This window comes from Alexandromys fortis, unplaced genomic scaffold, assembly GCF_014885135.2.
Source record: "Alexandromys fortis isolate MF-2015 unplaced genomic scaffold, M_Fortis_MF-2015_v1.1 scaffold_1, whole genome shotgun sequence".
NCBI classification, from domain to species: domain Eukaryota; kingdom Metazoa; phylum Chordata; class Mammalia; order Rodentia; family Cricetidae; genus Alexandromys; species Alexandromys fortis.
The window spans coordinates 16,166,359-16,188,796 of NW_026067927.1; the positions used below are offsets into that span (position 1 = coordinate 16,166,359).

Here is a 22,438-nt window from a genome sequence, read left to right on the forward strand (position 1 = left end):
ATAAAACACCATTAAAGTCAGGCTTTGTACCCCACGCCTTTAATCCCAGAATTTTGGAGGCAGAGGCAAGCGAATCTGTGTGAGCTCAGGCCAGCCTGGTCTAGATACTGAGTTCCAGAATATCCAGGGCTACATATTTATATATCATATTATTTTTGGAGGATAATGGGTAAAGAGAATGAATGATAACAAAGTATAATGACACATGTTTATGAAGGGTGCCATAATAAAACTCATTATTTTGTATGCCAACCTAAAAAACTTAATAAAGAAGAAAATATTTTTAAATGATTTATTTATATTTTATGTGCACTGGTGTTTTACCTGCGTGTATGTCTGTGTAAGGGTGTTGGATTCCCTGGAACTGGAGTTACAGACAGTTGTGAGGTTCCAAGTGGGTTCTGGGAATTGAACCCACTGCTCTTAACCACTGAGCCATCTCCCCAGCAACAGAACATGTTATATTTTTTTAATAATAGAATTTTATTTGGATTGGCTTCCAAATATACATGTAATTGAAAATGGCCTTGATTTCTGATCCTTCTGCCTTCACCTCCAAATGCTGGGATTATAGGTGTGCGCCACCATACCTGTCTTATACAGTGCTGGAGAAGGAATGCAGGGCTTATGCATGGTAGGCAAGAACTCCAGAAACTGAGTTACAACCCCAGGCCCAACTTTTTTTTAAATCAAATGTATTTTGAAAGATACTTATTTCTCCTTGGACACTTTAAATTTTAACTGGAGGAACTCTCTCTTCTCATGTCTTCTTAATAGGTATAGATTGCTAACTACTATTCCTCTTTCTCCTTCCAGCCTAATAACCATCTCCCAAGCTCTGTGTAGTACAACTAGAAAACATAAATTTATTTTAATTTATGTGTCCGTGTGGGTATTGTCACATGTGTGCAAGTGCCCTCAGAAGCCACGAGAGGACGCTGGATTCCTTGGAGCTTACAAATTACAAACGTTTGTTAGCCACCCATATGATTGCTGGGAACTGAGCTTTTGTTATCTGGAAGAATAGCAAGCACTCTTAACTACAAAGTCATCTTTCCAGGCCCCAAACTGGGATCTTTAATGTCTTGCATTTGTCAAACTGCATAGAAATTGCCTAAACCAGAAGTTCTCAGCCTGAGGGTCGCAACCCCTTTGGCAAACCTCTATCACCAAAAACATTACGACTCATAACAATAATAAAATTACAGTTATGAAGTAGCAACGAAAATAATTTTATGGTTGGGGTCACCACAACACAAGGCACTATTTTATAGGGTCACAGCATTAGGAAGGCTGAGAATTGCTGGTCTAGATGCTTGTGTCTACTTCCCTAATTTATTGTGGGTTCAAAAACAGAAGCAGTAAGTATGACATGGTATGTGACATATATACGGCATTTACTATATTTACATATAGTAAATACTACTAGACAATGTATTTTATAATACAGTGCTGATAAAAAAGAAAAATTTTTATTTTATTTCATAACCCTATACTCTTATGGATGGAATATTCTCAGATTATTATTAATTAATTAGAGGTATAAATTATACATTTTAACCATAATTTCTTTGGCTAGTCATATTTCACCAGCACCAAATTATTAAGACAAGATTTTCCTGCTGAGCTAGTGAAGTCTCAGCACCAGCAAATCAGAAGTGTTATGGTCAGATAGCTATAATGGAATGCAGAATTCATATTTTCCTGTCAAATGATCACACTGCACTCATTCACCTTGCAGGAAAGGTCTGCAGCTGGTTGTTTGCGAGGTGCAGGATTCGCAGGTGTGGGTGCCCAACCAAGACAGGTATGCACTGGTCTGTCAGGAGGTTGTTGGTCAGGTACAGTAGCTGCAGCACACTCAGACTCTCCTCTCCAGCACACGCAGAAGGCAGAGACTCCAGACTATTTGCAGATGCATTCAAGTATCTGAGACTGGCAGAACACACAAAGAACATTATTCCCTTTGAGTCTGTTACCTTCTTAAGTAGAAACCATCATGCCTGCTCCCAAAGTCAAGAAAACTCTTTTACAGATAGTTTTCTCTTAATATATGCATCTCAAAGCTTGGTGACAAGAAGGAACATAGGCATAGTTATTTTTCTACCATTCTATAATGGCTACATGCAAAATCACCTATTTCCATTGCAAGGACACTACTGAATACCACCTTTAATATATGACTAAACTATAAAGATAACATTCAAAAAATTTTCTCTTTGTGACAAAACATTATTTATTTAGCTAATCCCATAATACTCTGATATCTACATAGATTATCTACATAGAGAACAATTCTATACACATATTATAACCACTATAATGAAAATCTTGGATTCTTATCCAATTATTTCCACAGTGCACAGTTCTAGAAACAGAATTTATAGGATCAAAGAATACAGGTATTTTTATAATGGCTAAAGATATACTGCCTAATTGAGATCCAAAAAAGTTAGATCAAACAGCAATTGTGCCATTTCTTGGTGTTTTGCCTAAGATCAAGTACAAATTGAACTTATACAAGAAGAATACAATCCATATTTTTATCTACAGTATAATTCAGGTTAATCTTTATCAATCTAACAAGTAAACCATGGTATAATTTTAATAATCTTTCAAATACAATGTTTGTATAGGTAAACTAACCTCAGTGAAAGAAAGCATCATTAAACTTGTGTCTTCCTGTGTGTGTGTGTGTGTACACGCGCTCGTGTGTGCCTAGACAAAACAATCTTGAGTATCATCTTCAAGAATGCTACCCGTGGAATGGTGACATGGCTTAGATTGTAAAGGTTCTTTCTACCAAGCCTGACAACCTAAGTTTAAACCCCAGAATCCACTAGGTAAAAAGGAGAGAACTGACTCCACAAAGTTGCCTTCTGACCTTCACATGTATACTATACTGCATGCATAAACACACTTGTATACATATACACACAAAATAAATGTAACTTTAAAAATGCTGTGTACCTCCTTGGAGATGGGATCTCTCACTGGCCAGGGACTACCAAGTAGGCTAGATTGGCTGGCCAGCAAGTCCCAGTGATCCACTTGTCTCTACCACATCTATGCCAGAATAAAAAGCACACACTGCCATGTCCCACAATTTAACATGAGTTCTGGGTAACTGAACTCAGATCCTTCTGCCTATAAGGCAAGCACTTTACCAACTGAACTCTCCCCCCATTTGAACATACGTGTTCTTAAATATACATGCTACGTGATCAGCATCCCTAACAAGCTTTTAAGCCTGTGGAAGACTGTGTGTTCAGCTCTGATAGTATTACATTAAGGAGATGGTTTCTTTTTTATTTGTTTGTTTGATTTGCTTTTTTGAGACAGGGTTTCTCTGTGCTACACTGGCTGTCATGGAACTCACTCTGTAGACCAGACTGGCCTCGAACTCAGAGATCTGCCTGCCTCTGCCTCCCAGGTGTTGGGATTAAAGGCATGGGTTACCACCACCTGGCAGTAAATGGTCTCTTAATTATCTTTAGGCACTTAAAAACTACATTCTGTATTATGCACAACTTATTAATTACCAACTTCAACATTTCACAGAAACATGCCCAAAAGAAAATCTTCCTCAGTTTCATTTATTTTTTTCTGCTGTTATTTTTTATTTTATTTTGAGGATTATCCAGCTAAGAGTATTATGCATTTAGAGATGTATATGCTAGAAAACAAAAGACCCGTGGGAATGTCTCCTGTGACCCTATGTCAGCTCCACATAGTTGCTACTGCTCACCTGTTTCCCCATCTCTAAACTCCCTTCTTCATAATGTAAAAGACTACCATTAAAATCCTACTTTATTGGGCTATGAGATCACTAAATTGTAGAGCATTTACTTAATTCAAGCAATACCTGAACTTAATCCTAGCACCACAAAAAAAAATCTACTTTTTCTTTAAAGATGACATTTAGATAAACCTAACTATAAGTTTTAAGACAGGAAGACATACCATTTACATACTAATTTACAACAAGATAGCAAATGATGCCTTGCAGAAGGACATTAACTTTAAATGTATGGTTTTCAAAGCAGGTAACAAATGTTCTGGAAATCAAGAGAATATAACTCAAAGATCACTTGACAGAGCTAGCATAAAACTGACTTTAGTAGTATGTCCTTTTTTTCTCAATGCAAGAGCTAGAACTTACCAGAGGCTCTGCCTGAATACAACTCCCCTGAACACAGTGGAAGCCTGAGTGCCCTCCGGCAGGAACCGTTCACCAAGTAAGTAATTAAGTATTTGATAGTTTACTATGAAACTGATTTTATATCACAAAAAAAAAACTGCAACTAAGTCTCTGCTTCCAGCTGGAGTATCAAGTAAACTGTAAACCCAGAAATCACTCCAAGGATAGGCCGGTGCAGTTTATGGAGGCAATGCCTGTGCTCCTCTGAGGAACTCACTTTAAGGCTTTGGAGAAGAGAGTGTCTGGCAGCCTGGAGAGAGTGTTGTGCTGGATATCCAGCACCTCAAGCGGAATGTGCTCCACCAGTGCTGGAAGGACCTGGACGTGGTTGTGTCCTACCATCAGCTTCCGGAGACTCAGACTACTCAGAATTCTAAGGAGAAACAACAGAAAATAAAAAAAGCTTACTTAAATCCTTTTTTAGGCTGCCATAGGCCAGTTAATTAAAATCAGTCAACTAACAGAAACCTGTTTTTAGAATGTGCAACCACTGACAAATGACTGAGTCAAGAAAGCAGTCACAAAAATCACCCCACCCCCACCCAGAAGTCCTGGGTGAGATCTTGAGGACAAGTGGCCCAGAGAGTCTAAACTAGTGGTTTTCAACCTGCAGGTTGTGACCCCTTTGAAGGTCAAACGATTCTTTCACAGGGTTGCCTAAGACCACTAGAAAACACGGGTATTTACATTATAATTCATACCAGTAGCAAAATTACAGTTATGAAGTAGCAATGAAAATAATTTTATGGTTGTAGGTCACCACAACGTGAGAAATGTACTACAGGGTCACAGCACTGGGAAGGTTGAGTTGAGAACCACTGACTTAGTAGTTTCTAGAATAAAAATATTCTGACTTAAGTCTAGACAGAAATAAAGTCTAGACAGCATTTATCAATACTAATAAACTCAGTATGTTTATTAATATATTACATAATGAAATTTTTATTACAATAAAAATGACTAAGTGTTTAAAATAAAAGACTAGACTATTTAGCCATGAAATCTAAGTAGAGTTAGTGACTTGCCAAAGATGTAACGGTCTGTGAAAGACTGCCCTGAAAGGGTATCGTCTAGATATGAAGATCGTGCTCCAGAGGCTTGGTGCTACCTACTGTGCTATAAGCCTCTAGCTGAACTGTGAAGACTCCACAATCAACCACTTTACACTGGCATACTTCGGAATATATAATACAGTGGCCTCGTCCTACCCCTTAAGCACCACTCTCTCCTCCCTCACCTTTAAACTCTCACCATCTGGTACAGGTCAAGTCAAATACCATCACAAAAGCACACTCTATTTCAGTTCTTCTGAATTTCTAAAACAATTTGTGTCATGATTAAGACCAAGCCTCCAAGGTAAGAAATCTCCATTCAAATGATAGCTCCCAGTGGCCCTGGGATCTCAGACAGGTGACCTGACCATTCTTAGTTTCCTCATTCCTAAGGTAAGGCTGACAGCACCTACATAAAAACTTTATAGGATTAGGTAAGATCATAAAACTGGAGTTCTCAGAAAATTTCCAGCTCATAATAAGACACCCTATGAAACAGCCATATTCATACAATCATACCACCAGCCATGCCAGAAACTTTCAACACGGGATACAATTGCATGTATGTATAAGTCACCCTATGAAACAGTCATATTCATACGATTATACCACCAGCCATGCTGGGAGCTTTCAACACAGGTCAGAATTTTACTGTTTCTTTAGGCTAAGACATGCATTAGTCATCACTATAACCCTTATAGTCCATTATGTTGCCACCTCCTATTCAGCAGGTCCTCAATAATCACCAACAAATGAAAGGCAACCCAAATTCAGAGAAATACTTAAACACATGCCATGAGTGCATCTGCACACACATACCTCACAGGAATCTCAGTGAGAAGATTGTGGCTCATATCTAGTATTTCTAGCTTCTTTGCTTCACAGGCCCAGTCAGGGACACACTCTAGCAGGTTTCTGCAAAGAATAGGAATTATCATGTAAGGTGAAAAGTTACTGTGGCTTGAATACTAAATATTTCCCCTAAAGACATTATTGCAGTTTGTTCTAGCAGACTACAGTGCTATTATAAATTGGTAGGTGGGACTGCAGAGATTGTTTAAGAGCACTGGTTGCTCTTTCAGAGGACCAGGGTTCAAGTCCCACCACTCACATGATGCCTCACAATCATCTGTAACTCCTGTCCCAGGGAATCTGATATCCTCTTCAGTCTTACAAGGGCACCAGGCACACATATGGTATACAGACATACATGCTAGGAAAACATCCACACACACAAAATAAAAATTAAAAAAAAAATTCTTTAAATAAACTAACTGGTGGAACTTGGTCTTTCATACTGTAATCCTAGTACTTGGGAGGCTAAGGCAAGCATGAGGAGCATAAGTTCAAGGCCAACCTGGGCCAAATATGGAGACTGTCTTTAAAAACAAACAGAAGAAAGAAAACAAAGGGAGGGAACAAGGAAGGAAGGAGGGAGGGAGGGAAGAGCTCAAAGGAGAGCTGGCCTTTCCTTCTTGGCTCTCAGTTGCCATGAGGTAAGCTACTATGAGCACACTCACCGGGAGAGTTCCAAAGAAGTAAGCAGGCTGGGCACTGGGTAGACGTTCACTGCTGTCAGCCCTATGGGAAAACAGACACCATGTTAACAATGTTCTCTGAAGAAGAAAATAGCAAGAACTACTGAAAAGGGCTTGAGAGAGGGTTCAGTGGTTAAGACCACCTACTACTCTTCTGAGAACCCAGGTTCAGGTTTCAATACTATAGTTGTATTCACAACAGCCTGTTAACTCCAGCTCCCAGGGATATGATGCTGCTGGCTTCCATGGGTACCTGCACATTCCTACACATACATACACATCATTAAAAAAAATAAATAAGAAGATGAAGAGGAACACTGGTAAACAAAGCAAAAGTGGTTTTGTAGAGATGACTAAAAAGAAAAACTACTGGCAACTAACTGTGACTGCCGTTTGACCCCAATCCAATGTCTTTGAAAACACATATAACTACTCACTTCAGGATTCTGCGCATTTACACTACATTAGAAAGTCACTAATGTTAGCAGTTCCACTTAGTGTGTAACTTGAAAAATATCTAGATTAAAAAAATTATTTTTAATTATGTGTATGTGTATTGGTATGAGTACACAATGAAGGGGCCCTCAGATGGCAGAGGTGTTGGGTCCCCCTGGAACTAGAGTTAATAGGCAACTGTGAGGTGCCTCTTATGGGTGCTAGAACCTAACTCAGGTCCTCTGCAAGAACACTTCAAGCTTTTACTCACTGAGCAATCTCTCCAGCCCCAATATCTGGATTTAAAGATGAAAACAATCTTAAGTGTATAGATCAGTAAACTGCAACACACTAGTAGAACCAACGCTCAGATCATCACACACATCATTACCAACTCCCAGAGCACACCTTCATCTCCTCTTCTAGCCACCACACATCCCAACGTGTCATTTTTTTATCCTGGCTCCAAATACCACAGACAACACTTGCCATGTATAAATCCAGAACTTCCCTTCACAACTCACCCCCACAGGAACGTGCTGGGTAACCCAGGTGCCGTAAACTCTATCTTCTTGCCTTACCTTCCTAAGCACTGGGATACAAGGGTGCATGATGGCCGGGGATGCAACTCAGTTGGTCAAGTGCTTACTTGGCATGCAGGAAGCCCTGGGTTCTAAGTCCCACACTGCATAAACCAAGCATGGTGGTGCACACTTGTAATCCCAGGCATATTTTGAGATGAGATTTCTTGTAGCCCAGGCTAGCCTTAAAAGCACTATGTACCTGAAACTGGCCTTGAACCCCTGATCTCTCTCCCTCTTGTACATGCTTTGCTCTGACTTCATTACTCACATTATGCTTATGACATTTGTTCATACTATTATATTATATCTTTTTAATGTTATTTTTGCAAATAAGAAACAGACAGACCAGCGGGGCCCATTCCTCCCTAGGGCACTGAACTGGTGTTAAACTTTGTTAAAGTGTTGTAAAATCACTACTAGTGTTAATGATGTTACTTAAGTTGTTACTGTAAGCATTCCTCTGATATTCATCTTCCTGTAAACCAGGGAGGTGCTGGGAGAGAAAGCAATTTCATGTCTCAGCTGACAGATGCTGGACTCTCCCTTGCTTTCCCTGACTATGTTGAGCAAAATGATCATCAGCGAGCCAAACGAGCTTAGGCCAGAACCAGCCTTTATGAACACACCACAGAAGCCTTGAGAAAAGTACAAGACAACTGTATTGTTATCAGCTGCAGCTCTCAAACCCAGGGCCATTTCAGTTTACATGGGACCTTTTACTATCACACAAGCTTTGATGAATCCTCGATGACTCTGCAACCACTCCTATCCAGGCCAGAAATGAACAGTTAACAGTAGGGGCCTAGCAGAAGGATCATTAAGGCTGGTGTAAACACAAACCTTCCTTTGCATGACAGGCTTGCTGTGATTGGTGTAAACACCTGTCTCTGACTATAAGCAAGCTGTCTGCTCACTTGATGAGTCAACTTGGAGCCACAACATTTAGCCCTAAAAATGACTTCTCTCAAGTTATCTTTTCTTGCCTCCTTTACCACAGGAGGCTAATCTGGTTACACGGAAAGCAGCAGAAGAGACAGTGGAGCAGCAGTGGTGGCTGGGGCAGCATGACACAACTGTGCAGCATGCTAAGCTACAAAGGTGGCAAAGCTATGGCTTCCTGAGAGCTGAAGAAGCTAAGGAGAGTCCCAGCCTGGCAGCCTGCAGCAGCAGTAACAAAAGGGTAGCAGTAGCTATCTGCTGTGACACTGACCAACAAGAGGCAGCTGAATAGTCCTGAGGGAGCAGTCAGGCCAGGGACAAGCCAGGGACAAGACTGGCACTGGAAATAGAGAGCAGGCAAAAGAGGCAGAGCTCTGAACTAGAATGAGGACAGAGGCCATAAAAAGGCAGAAGAAAGCAACTGCAGGTTCTGGTTGCTAGAAGAATACCAGAGAGCTTTCAAGTCTTCAGACACCCCAGTCTGGGAGCTGTAATCTGTAGTGGTATTTTATTTATATTTTAATAAATAAAGCATGCCTGAGGATCAGAGTGCAAAGCTAAGTCACTACAGGTCAGGGAGTGCTGGCACACACCTTTAATCCAGGACTCAGGAGACAGAGGTAGACAGATCTCTATGAGTTCAATGCTACCCTGGGCTATACAAGATTGATCCAGAAACAGATCCTGGTAGTGGTGATGGCTCACACATTTAATCCCAGAGTTTGGGAGGTACACACCTTTAATCCCAGCACTAGGGAGGTGGGAAAAGGAGCAATATGGCTGGGTAGAGAGAGAAATATAAAGGGGAAGAGACAGGACCTCACTGGAGTATGGAGTCCGAGGTGTGGTGGAGACACAGTGCGGTCTAGGTAGTCTGAGGATCACCCCTTTGGTCTGAGCATTGGTAGAGGTAAAGTCTCTCTAGTGGCTTACTGCTCTGCTTCTCTGATTTTCAGCTTTAATCCCTGTATCTGTCTCTGTTTTTTTGTTTTGTTTTGTTTTTGTTGTTGTTGTTGTTTTTATCATTCATGAGGACTCCTGATATTTAGGCCTGCCTAGAAGCTACAATGTCAATTGCTTCTACAGGCTGAGGAATCCTGACTTCCTAAGCAATGCTTCACTTGTAGGGCTACTACCAAAGGCCTATGTGGGAGTTGGAACACTAGAGGGAGCCACTAAGCCTCACTCACTGTCAAGATGTAGAGTAGAAAAGCTAAAGAGAAGCACTGGAAGAGAGCTCCTCCTTGTCCTGTCATGGTTTCTATATGGTATAAAGGAAGGTCCCTGCCAGCTGGCTGGTGGCAAATCCACCATGACTACCCAATGTAGGGCTGCTGGGCATTTAAAGCTTCTCCAATTTATCTTATCTCCAATTTATTTATGATATCTTATCCAAACGCATGTGAACCGATCTAAGCACGGATAGTGAACAGAAGCCAAGAGAAACCTCGGGTATACCAGACACGGTTAGCTCCAGTAGTTGCATGGAACATTTCCAAGGTGACTGTACAGATTAGCTGTCATAGCATCAATACACAGTGCCAGTCAACACTCAATACATTTGGTTGTTGTTATTGTTGTTTTGGGTTTTCCTAAGGGGAAAGATAGGCTGAAATAGTATTTGATTTTGTAACTCAGGCTAGATTGGAACTCTTGACCTTCCTGCCTCATCTTCCTAAGTACTAGGATTACAAGAGTGGGCTACAGCACCCAGTTTTTACACAACAGGCTTTTTTCTTATTATTATACACTTATTTATCTCTGCATGCACGTATGTTTATATCTGCATGAGGGCATCATGTGGCCAGAGGACAACTTGAGGGAGTTGGTTCTTCCTTTCCATCCTGTGGGTCCAAGGTATAGAACCCAGGTCATCAGGCTTGGTTAGGTTAAGCTCCTTTGCCCTGCTCAACAATAGCAACTTCTGACTGAAGAAATTAATCTAAGGTAGGAGTGAAGCCTCTATAACATGATAAAAGACAACAGAACTGAAGTCCCTAAACTTTTATCCTAATAACATATTCAGATACAGAAAACAAAACAAAACAAAAACAACAAAAATGAGCAGTTTTCCACCATCATCAGCTACCTCTAAACACACATCTATCTTATATTTTCCTTTAATACCAGGAGGTGAACACCACCCTGAATATTTATCATTTGGGTTTCAGTTTGAACCTAGAAAATGTTGTTTTCTATGTTTAAGTTTTGGCATAACTTACACAGTATACTGTGATTGTACAGTTTTTGCTTTCTTAGTCAAAAGCTGTTTCCAAGACTTATTTGCACCAGTTCACAAAGCTTTAGTCCATTCATCTCCACTACTGTACAAAATCTACTGTGTAAATACATCACTACTCATTTACCCATTTTCCTATTAATAATCTTATACTTTCACCACAACACAATACTGTGACAATTATTGTGTGTAAGTAGCCCTGAGATAAATGCCAGCAGGGAATTGTTCACACAGCTCTGCCACTTCTTTGACATGGTCACCTTCCTCCAAGGTGGTCCGCAGTCAACCTCTTCCTAGCTGCGACTGAGGACACTCATATCTGTCACTTAGTGAAATTGAACATTTTCCCTTTCCTTCCTTCCTTAAACATAGAAAACTGTAAAGTATCATGAAGCATACCTACAATACCAGTACTTGGGAGCTTAAATCTTGGGTGGTATAGTGAAACTGTCTTAAAACACCAAAAGCCAGCAGCTCTCTCTTGGCACTCCTCTGGCTTATTATCAATACTGACTCTCTGCCAGCTTCGGAAACCTCGTGCACTCCACTGTAGCCTCTCTGATACTCATTATACAAAACATAAATATGCATATAGACATATAGATATATTTATAGTTAACGTCTACTGTATGATATGAGAGCTAGTATTAGCAACTAAGATTGGAATAAAAGAACTTGCATTCACTTCAGTCAGGCTACCAAGGTAAGCAGGTTATATAACAGATTTCTGTCACTGGAACCACTAAACCTTGTGAACTGACTGCTACTATGTCATTCGGCACACCGTGGAAAGCACCAACATGTCTGTTTCTGGCATTTGTGCTCACTCACTACTGGAACAGGATCTTCTCACACTACAACCAAAGCAGCAGGTGATTCCCCAACAGGGATTGGGAAATTTTTTCTTAGTAGGCTAAAATAAATATTTTAGTGTTTGTGGATCATAACAGTATGTTACTCCTATAAACTATGGCATAGTTACATGAAAACAGTGACACATAAACCAAAGTTAAACCTATGAGTATATACCCATAAAACTTGATTTATGAATAAAAAAACTTGAATTTCATGTAACAAATATTATTATTCTAATTTTTAACCCAAATTTTTAAAAACATAAAAACCATTCTTTATAGAATATGAAAAAAAGAGGGATAGGACAGATTTAGAATCTGGGCCATAAGGATAACAACGCCTACTTCATAACAGATGCTCTGGTTTGAACATGCTTATCCACCTACCCGACCCCTATGATTCTGCAAAATGCCTCTTACTGTGCTCACACAATGAGTCTTAGTACCCTTTCCAAGTCTAGATAAAGATATGGATATATCCATATTGATTGCTTTAGGGGTATTGGCTTAATTAAAAGAGAAAGCTCAAGGGGTCACACAACTCCATTCTGCAGAGTAGCTGAGAAAGACCACAGATGCTATTCTTCTTAGAAGGCTCAGACTACAGTTGAAAACAAAAACAGGAGGTTGGGTAGAGAACTCACTGTTCCAACTGGCGTAGAGGGTTCGAAGGGAAAAGCCACTGAGTGTCAGCTCCCTCAGCTGGTTCCGCTCACAATGCAGCTGCTCCAAGCTACATAAGGAGCTAAGATCCAAATCAGTCAACTGATTGTCGCGCAAATCCATGTGAGTGATGTGTTTGTTTCCCTCCAGACTGTCAATAATCACAGTTTTCAAGTGGTTCATCCTTAATATTCAGAAACAGAAAAATAATTTCTATTATGTGGACAAAAACATAGGAGAGGGATGACCCTTTCCTCTCTTTACTGAACTTGAGAATTTCACTACTTGCTTCACTTTTCAAGGTCCTACAGAAAACAACCACAGTTTATCTACAGAGAAAGAACCCAAGATCCAACTAAGTTAGAACCGGTAGATACATACACAAATTAGACAGAGACAGAAAAACAGGGCAATATCCACGGCTAGATAAACACTGGCATCCCAGTACCTAGTAAGGTCAGGTGGGAACGGGGAGGACAAGGAGATGAGCATGCTATGAAGTGAGTGAGAGGCTAAGCGACAGCAACAGCTCCCTTTCCCTGTAGCTACACCTCCTCTTCTCTAGTACTGAGACTCACATGGCATTAAAGAGAAGAAAATAATCTGAACATACACAAAATGGTTTAAATGCAAACTTCACTAAATATTTGAGGTTCTTGTCTCTACCCCTACATGACTTCACACACATCAGCCTGTTCTCCTTCTCCTATATGCTACTAAGTTCCTGTCTATGTCTTTACAGGGCTTGCTATCTGCTTCCTGAAACGACAGAACACATAGTAGTTATCTTTTACCACCTTCCTTTTTTTATCACTATAAAACAAAACACATAAGAAAGTCTTAGTAGTAAAGCTGTGAATATTTCAATTACAACACAATGATATCAAGAAAAAAAGTGACTAACAGAAAAAATGGTCAAATTTATAGAAAACTAGAAACTACTAGTCTCCATACAAAAAAGATGTTCATCACTCATAAACAAATGCTCATTAAAACAATGGAATACTATGTTCTGACTTCTACAGCCAAAAAATGAAAGGAGACTACTGAAATCCATCTGGATAATGGTTCAAGGAAAAGGAAATTCTCATACAATGCTGCTGAAGAGTACATTAGACAATCCTTGGCCATTTAAGTCTTTGTCACTGACAAACTCACCAGATCATTAATCTCTCTACTACTGGGTAAATAATGAAGTTTTACTATGTATCTGAAAACATCTACCTTTACACTGTTCTAAGTTCCTAATGTTTTAAAGAAGTCTTTATGAGGAGAAGACATCAAGGTCCATCACAGCAGAGCTCACCTGAGATCCATATGCTTAACATGGCTCATCCTGGTCAGCACTCCTAAGTTCAGGACTTCCAAGCGGTTTCCAGCCATAACCACTTTATCTAACATGGTGAGTTTCTCCAAAACCTCGGGAATTTGACTAAAATTGTTGAAGGAAATTCCCAGAGAAGTAAGCTGCTGCAGGTTTCCCAATTCATCGGGTAGAGCGGTGAGAACATTGCCATCAAGGCAAAGGGTCTGAAGACTGTGGGAAACAAACAAGCCTGCTTTATGGAACAGCTCAAACATACAGAGCCAACAATAGGGGTTATAGTTTATTATTAAGCCAAGCCACTAATTATTAACAATCCAAATGTGACAAACCCCCAAATCTTGGCCCATGGAGAGTTAACAGAGGCTTAGAGATAACTTCTAAGGATGGGCCTTCAGACACTGAAGAGCCAGGGTCAATGCTGCTGAAATGGAGGGAATGGGTTACCACTTGGCAGTATAGTCATCTCTGGCATCAAGAGCCATTGTTAAATAGAATCCTAGTAAGAATGTGACTTTTCTCACTGCGAAAGTTCCAAGAACTGCCTGCATCCTAAGACAAGAGATGGTCCCCTGCAAACAAAAGGAGAATCTAGAAAAAGCCAACACTTACTTTAGCAGATTGCCAATCTGACTTGGCAAGTCATGAAATCCATTACAAGAAAGGTTGAGCTCAGTCAGGGTAGAAATCTCACACAGCAACACAGGAAACAGTCCAAGCTTATTATGGGATAAGTTCAGGCCCTTCAGTTGAGAAAATCTAAAGAACAAAGGCACAAATATAGACCATATTTCCACAAACCCACTGTGATGGTTTGAATAACTAAGATACCCATTATATGTCTTTACAGAGACCATCAATGGACTTTGATGATCTGTTTTGTTTACTGATTATTTTACTATTGTTGTTGGAGATAGGGTCCTTCTCTATAGATTAGACTGGCCTAGAACTCAAAATGTAGCATAGGCTGGCCTCAAACTCAAAATCTTGCCACCATTTGCAAAGGGGTAGGATTGCAGACATGTGCCATCACATCCAACTAAATTATCCAATAAAATAATCTAATAAAATGTGCACCATATAATTTTCTTTAAAAACATGTTTTCATTTTCATGCTGCCAAATATTGTGTGGACACAGAGGATAATAAAGTAGTTAAAACATAGTCCATGTTGTTAATGAAACCGAATCAAGAGAGTTCCCCTAATGAAGCAAAAAATCTACATGGGCGTTCATGCTGCTACAATTCTTCTTTACTAAGTCACATCTGATACACTTAATTTCATTTTACTAAATGTCTACATATAATATACAAAAGTTAATCTATTCAGATACCATAATACCTAACAAATACATAGCACATTATAAGCAATTCTTTTTATAGTGAAATTATATTGGTTCAAATGCCACTTGAAACAAAAATGGACCAGATGAACTTGAAAACACGTGTGACAGCCTTGTGTGGTAAAGTGATTTGATCAAATCACTACAAGAATTCTCTGTTGGTTCCTTTTGCTCACAGAGTAAAGGTTTCTATATTATCTTGCCTCGAGATAGTGTGGCTATAAAACGGGTGTGTGGAACATTATGTTTTATATCATACAAATATAAAATAAGAACCCAAAGGCATCATTCTGCTTTGAGAATGGAGCCCACAGGATCTAATTCTATTGCTCTTCTCTTCCAAATTTCAATGTCTAACTTCCAGGGGACCTGACTTTGATTACTTACTACTCCTTTGACTTTTGAATCTCTGCCCAAACTCTCTAACTGGATCAATTCTAACTTCAGGGAAATTCAGAAAGAAATGCTAAAGATTGGTTTCCTTAATATTAGAGCTTATCTTAATTTAAAACACAAACATGACTCAAATACCTGTACCATTACTAAATATTATCTTGTATCTGTAAAAGATTAGATTTTAAATACCAATGTTTTCTGAAGATTATACTAGGAGTATAAGAAATATGTTATCAACATGAATGTGTAAAGCATGTCATTTTAATGTGCATTCTTTTTTATTCAAGATGTAAAGTGAGACATTTTGCTTTGCTTTTCAATTTTTTCCCTTCCCCAGCAGAAGCCCACAATCACACCTTGTCATTATTTATGGACTATGTTTTAACTACTTTACTTTTTTTTGTCTGTGTAGTCAGGGTCTCACTTAATATAACCCAGGCTGGTCTCTCATGCTATCTGGTGTAGGTGGAAATATGGGGTGAGATGTGGGGAGAGTAGCAAGGTAGAATATATTCTAACAAAATAGACAGAAAAACACATAGATTATAGTCGTGAAGTTGTGTGGGGATGAAATAATTCCATTACCAGAAGAGAAAGTTTCAAAGCTGACAAAACTCAAGAGTTGGTAAGAGCAGGTACAAAGAAAAGATTAAACCTGCTCCCGAATTCTTGAAATCAGGCCTGTCTACTTGAAGTCATTTAAGTTAGAAACTTTTAATTAAAAAACTGTTCATAAACCGAGTCCCTCAATCTGCTATAGCTGCAGATCATACTTTATTATCAATGAGCATCCTTTACCAACAATATAAAGATTATCCCAAGCCTGGCAAGTGGATCTCTGTGAATTCAAGGTCAGCTTGGTCTATATAGTGAGTTCCGGGCCAGGCAGAACTACTAAATATTAAAATGCTGTCTCAGAACAAAACAAAAACAAACCACCAAAAAAAGATCATAAAAATATATGGCAACTTACTGTAGTCTTTGAAACATAACATTCCATTAACCCTCTGTTTACAGGGAGAATAACGAGGGAGATTTGTGTAAATAAAAATTTTGCTTCTTCAAAAAGGAGTGGGAATTTACAAACTATAACACGATGGAAAGTGCCGATTTGGACATGGTTCATCTCTGAAAGGTTCATATGCTAAAGGCTTGGTCCCAGTGTGTCAGAACTAAGAAGTGGTAGATCTCTAAAGGTGAGGGCTAGGGTGTAGCTCAGAACATTTGTCTAGCATATACAGACAGGGTGCTGGACTCAATCCCCACATCACATAGATAGATGGATGGATGGATGGATGGATGGATGGATGGATGGATGGATGGATGGATAGATAGATAGATAGATAGATAGACAGACAGACAGACAGACAGACAGACAGACAGACAGACAGAAAGAAAGAAGATAGAAGATAGATAGATAGATAGATAGATAGATAGATAGATAGATAGATAGATAGATAGATAGATAGAAAAAAGAGGAGAAAGAAGTAATTAAGCCACTGAACATTCTGCCCTGGAAAAGGATTCAGTTGAGTTAGTTCCCAAGAGAATCAGCTGTTATAAAAAAGCAAGCACTGACCACCTAACATACCTGGTTCTGTCTTGCTATCCCACTTAACCCTCTCATGTGGGCTCCCCACCATTTGCCATAATATGCTACAGCAAAGGGACTGTCTGATCTTACATTTAAACCTCTTCTCTTTAAACATTACCCAGCCTCTGGTTACTTTGTTACAGAAATCAGGAATGAATTCTTCTAGTAAACTTGTCAACTTAAAAGTGTGAACCACTATGATACTGATTATAATTTATTTTCAACACACTAGTCTGGAAACCTATTCTCTACATACTTGTAGAGTGTGTCGAGGCCCCCTGGTCTTTCTAATTGCATGAAGTTGTGTCGCAGGTTGAGGTAGGTGATATCTTGACTGTAGAAGAGATGTTCAGGAACCTCCTCAAGGCTGTAGCATGAAAGGTCCACAGTGCTGATCCGCTGGGACACCACCTGAAGAAGGGCAAGAAGAAAAGCCTCCTGAACTATTGGGTGCTTTCACCCAGCATAGGCCATAATGGCATTTACACAAAAGGTGCTGATTATAAACTAGGAAGGGGGAAGTTATTCTGTTATTCATTTATAAAAACTGTTAAATTTTATTTTTCCCTAAAACCATAAGCTGATTTAAAAAAAAAAAAAAACGAAGGTATCGCCTACAATTCTAGCGCTGGAGAGGTGGAAGCAGGGTAATCGGTGAATCAAAGCCAGCCTTGGCTACACAGGAAGATTTAATGCCAACCTATTTAAAGACAACAAAAAATCGAAAACAAAAACCCTAAGGTACAACAAAGTCAGGCATAGTAGGTACATGCTTATAATTCTAGCACTTGGGAAGTTAGGCAGGAGGACCACTAAAAGTTTGGCCAATATGAGGTACAACTAAGTTTCAAGCCAACCAATATGATAAAAGCGAGACCCTGTCTTTTGAAAGAAAGAAAGAAAGAAAGAAAGGAGGGAGGGAGGGAGGGAGGGAGGGAGGGAGGGAGGGAGGGAGGGAGGGAGGGAGTCCATGTCTCTATAAGGGATTAAAATTTTAACATTTTATACCATAAGCAATGTTAGGATGGTTCAAAATAGACAAGCATAATAAGGGGCAGTGTGGGATGAAATGACTTTTGTGGCCACACGTCTCTGCTGCTTACTCACAAAGTTTCTTCTTCTATTGAAAGCAAAAATTAAACAGCTATACACACAGCATACTGCTGAGTATGCCAGAATGCCAAGGAACAGCATCTTCTCTTTAAAGGGGCAGAAGGATGGAAGTTACTCACAACTGAAACCAGTTTTGCATAGATTTTATAGCTGATATAACACAGCAACAAAAACCAGTAAAATTGAAGTCTTTAAAATCTGAAATACTACAATAACGAATATGGCTATAATGTGTTTTAAAATACCTGATAAAAATCACACGAGACATGCTATATCACTGTGGCATCCCTTCTGAAAACTGCTGCAAAGAATGCAAAGCGCACACATGCAGTACATTTTAATGGCTGTGTCTTAATGGCTAAGCAGAGCTATGCTGAAGTGTCAATCATCCTCAGCATAGCAAAAGAGAGATTTATGACAGGTCATGCCCCATAGATAGGTTCACCTTTTAAGTGGTTCATCAAGGCTGTTCTAAAAACGTGCACCAGGCGACAAGCTAGGGAGCAGTTATGTCAACCAGATACTACTGTGGCAAGTGGGAAGCAATGTCAGTCTCATTGTCTCAATCCCTTTAAAGGTCAAACTTCATTATGTCTTAATTCCGTCTAAGGATCACCTCACAGAGACAGTTCAGAGAGAAATGTACCTGAAAAGATTTTGACACCATTTTCTACTACAAGAACATAAGTAAGTAAAGACTCAGTGAAATCCCATTATTGTATTCATTATACACTAAGAAAGGTATGATGTTAAAGATGGTCACTTGTGGCTATATCCTCATCTCCTATCAAAGAGCTTCCAACCTTAGATGCCTGCCGTTGCCATCTCTGGTATTCAGCCAAAGTCTCAAAGCTGACATGATAGGTCTGAGCTTGGGCTCCAGCTGAGCTGAAAGCAAGGGAGTGTTGGCGGCGCTTCACTTCTTCTATCTGAAGAAGAGGAGGAGAAAATCATAACTACTAATCAGAAATCATGGTCAAAAAGCAGAAACAAGACATACTTTTTTTTTCCCCTGAGACAGGGTTTCTCTGTGGTTTTGGAGCCTGTCCTGGAACTAACTCTTGTAGACCAGGCTGGTCTCGAACTCACAGAGATTCGCCTGCCTCTGCCTCCCGAGTGCTGGGATTAAAGGCGTGCGCCTTAAAATGACAAAAAATCTGAGTAGACATTTCTCCAAAAAATATACAAATAACCACCAATAACATGAAATGACAATCAAGATCAACCGCCATTATGGCAAGGTAAATCAACTACAACAAAGGCTGGATGCGGGGTATACAGCTGTAATTCCAGTATCCAGGAGGCAGATGCAGAAGAACAGAGTATTCCAGGTCAGTCTGGGCTACCCTAAACTGCAACAACTCAACTTACACAAATTTGCTAAAGATATTCTCTTCCTATCACCACGGAACCACTTCTATCTTTGGCATCTCATTTTGGATGACATTACTTCTGAATCTTGGCAGACCAGCTACAAACTTACAAGTTATACTTGCAAATCAATACATTCTAGTGCTTACTAAAGATAGAACCAAGTGGCAGAAACACAAAATACTTTAAGCAAAAAAGAAGCAGATTGTAAAGACTCACTAAAATTAAAAATTTGGTAACATTCAATTGTGGTATTTACAACATAATCATTGTTCAATGGTAAGAAATCAGTACAACTATAGAAGTTGGTGCCAAAACAAAGAATTTCATTGAAACAAACAGAAAATATTCTAGAACAATCTTAAATGTTTTACTGTGGGGAACTGGAGAGATGACTCAGTGATTAAGAGCTCTTTCTGCTGTTGCAATGTTGGGTGGCTCACAGCCATCTGTAACTCTAGTCTCATGGGACCTGATGCCTTCTCTGGCCTCGAAGGGCACCAAGTACATATGTGGTGTATATACACATATACAGACAAAACACTCAATCACATAAAATAAAAGTGAAAGGGAAAAATAATTTAAATTAAGTAAATTTTAGATATATTAAATTATATTTGTATAACTCACCCTTAAAAAAAAAAAAAGGAGAAAAAAGAAAAGACTTAGTCAGGTATGGTGGCAAACACCTTTAATCCCAGCACTGGGAAGAAGAAGAAGGCAGAATGCTGGGAGTTCTAAGTCTGCCAGGAATATATAGTGAGACTCTGTCTCAAGCAAACAAATAAATAGACTGATGGGAAAAGCTTTATAGCAATAAACGCCGCTACAAAATGATAAAAGGAATATCTCACCATTAATAGTTAATAATTTATAAAGTTGTACATACGTAAAACTACAAAATCAATTTATATAATACTAAAAATACATAATTATATATAAATGTTGACTTTAATTTCTATTTCTTATGAGTAATTCACAAGACTTTCTCAGTATTTGGCTATGAATGACTAAACTTTTTTTGCATTTTAGTTTTCATTTTTACTAATGTGTATTGTGTGTCTGTATATGTCTACACACGTGCCAGGCCCACATAGACCAGAAGAGAGCATGAACTCACTAGAAATAAAGTTACAGATGGTTGTGAGCTACCATGTGGGTGTTTGGAATTGAACCTGGGTACTCTTTAAGAGCAACCAATGTATTTAACCACTGGGCCATGTCTCCAGTCCATTATTTTAAGTTTCAATAATCATATTTCCCTTCCAAAGGTTTTTACTGAATCTTCCACAGGATTCTTATTTCAGATTTTTTGTAGTCCTATTCTGTCTTAGAAAATCTTAAGTATATATATTTTCAAGGTCAGGGTATCCATTTGTTTCTACCTCAATCTGAAAGGAGTTTTTTGTTTTGTATTGTTTTGTTTATTAAATTTGTGGACATCGTCATTAACATAAAATATCCTGGTGTTTTCTGGGACTTGGCAGCAAGCACTTCTGTCCTCTGAGCCATCTCTCCAGCACAGTTATCTGTTTTTTAAGTACAGTATTATATCTATGTTGTCAGATATCTAAACCAATTGCATATTTCAGTGTATGACTGCCCAACATCATTTTCTCAGTGAATCCTCTTCAGTTCACACTAGTTATGCTGATCAAGCTTCAAAACAGAAAATGCTGGGGACTAAACCCAGGGACTGACAAGTGCTAGGCAAGCATTGTATCGCTGAGCTATAGCCCTAGCTTTGAGTGTGTGTGTGTGTGTTCATGTATGCATGCACATGTACGCATGTGGAGGCCAGAGAACAACCTGGGGGGGTCACTCCTTCAGAGCAGTCCACCTTGTCTGTTAAAACAGGGGTCTCTGATTTACCTGGAAATGTACAAATGGGATAAACTGGAAAGGCAACAAGCCTCAGGAACCTGCCTGTCATTGTCTCCTCAGAATTAAGATTACAAGCGTGCACCACCACACTTGTTTTTGTTTGTTTGTTTTGTTGTTGTTTGCTCTTTTTAAAAAAAAAAAAAAAAAAAAAAAAAAACAAGGGTTCTGAGAATCAAGTTGAAGTCTTCCAGTTCTTCCTTTACCAACTGGACCTTAACAACCCACCCTTAACATTTCTAAATGACCAAGTTAATATTTAAAATTTTAAATCTTACCTTTCCTCCAACCAGAGGCAAAATGTGCATCTTTCCAGTTTGACAATCTTTCACTGAGGAAACAATAAGGCAGGTACCGCAGAGAACAACTAGGCGTTCAGCCCATTTGTGAAGCTGGGTTTTTCCTTTGCGTACATTATAGATGCCAGACAGTAGGATTCGATCCAGATGATCCATCTGGCATGGTTTTTCTGAAAAGAAAACACTACTTCAGAATGTACCATTAAAGAAACATAATACTGGAAGAGAAGGAAAATGCATGAGCCAACATTCAATAGCCCTATTTATAGACATGAGGAATGAAGCAATATGGGTTTTACAAAATAAGATCTTAGTCCTAAAATAACACCTACCACTGCACTTATACAGTGAAAATACTTGTGAATTTTAGCCTACACCCTGAGTCTTTACCTCAGATGTCACTGCTAACCCTTCTCAAAACAGCCACCTTTCACACAGCAAGGAGTCTATATCATGGACTTTGGGTTCAGACTCACTGGAGCCTGAATGCAAGTGATGGCACTCCCTTCAATTTCATTACCTGGCGCGCTGAGCTTTCTGTCCTCACAAAGTTTAGATTCTATCATCCTGTATTGTCTTAGATTTTATTAAACTACCTTCCAGGGTATTCTT

General features: G+C 39.2%; 1 protein-coding gene across 1 annotated transcript in view; it reads right to left on the reverse strand.

Annotated features, from left to right (window-relative positions):
• The window catches only part of Phlpp2 (PH domain and leucine rich repeat protein phosphatase 2), a 71,165-nt gene that overhangs the window by 15,254 nt on the left and 33,473 nt on the right, over positions 1-22,438 (reverse strand). The window contains exons 4-13 of the mRNA XM_050143490.1: positions 21,806-21,996; positions 19,079-19,204; positions 17,419-17,573; positions 14,442-14,588; positions 13,812-14,042; positions 12,487-12,689; positions 6,774-6,834; positions 6,073-6,168; positions 4,419-4,574; positions 1,735-1,935 (exon numbers count right to left, since the gene is read on the reverse strand). Coding sequence (XP_049999447.1) covers positions 1,735-1,935; positions 4,419-4,574; positions 6,073-6,168; positions 6,774-6,834; positions 12,487-12,689; positions 13,812-14,042; positions 14,442-14,588; positions 17,419-17,573; positions 19,079-19,204; positions 21,806-21,996 — 1,567 coding nt within the window. The remainder of the gene's footprint in view (positions 1-1,734; positions 1,936-4,418; positions 4,575-6,072; positions 6,169-6,773; positions 6,835-12,486; positions 12,690-13,811; positions 14,043-14,441; positions 14,589-17,418; positions 17,574-19,078; positions 19,205-21,805; positions 21,997-22,438) is intronic.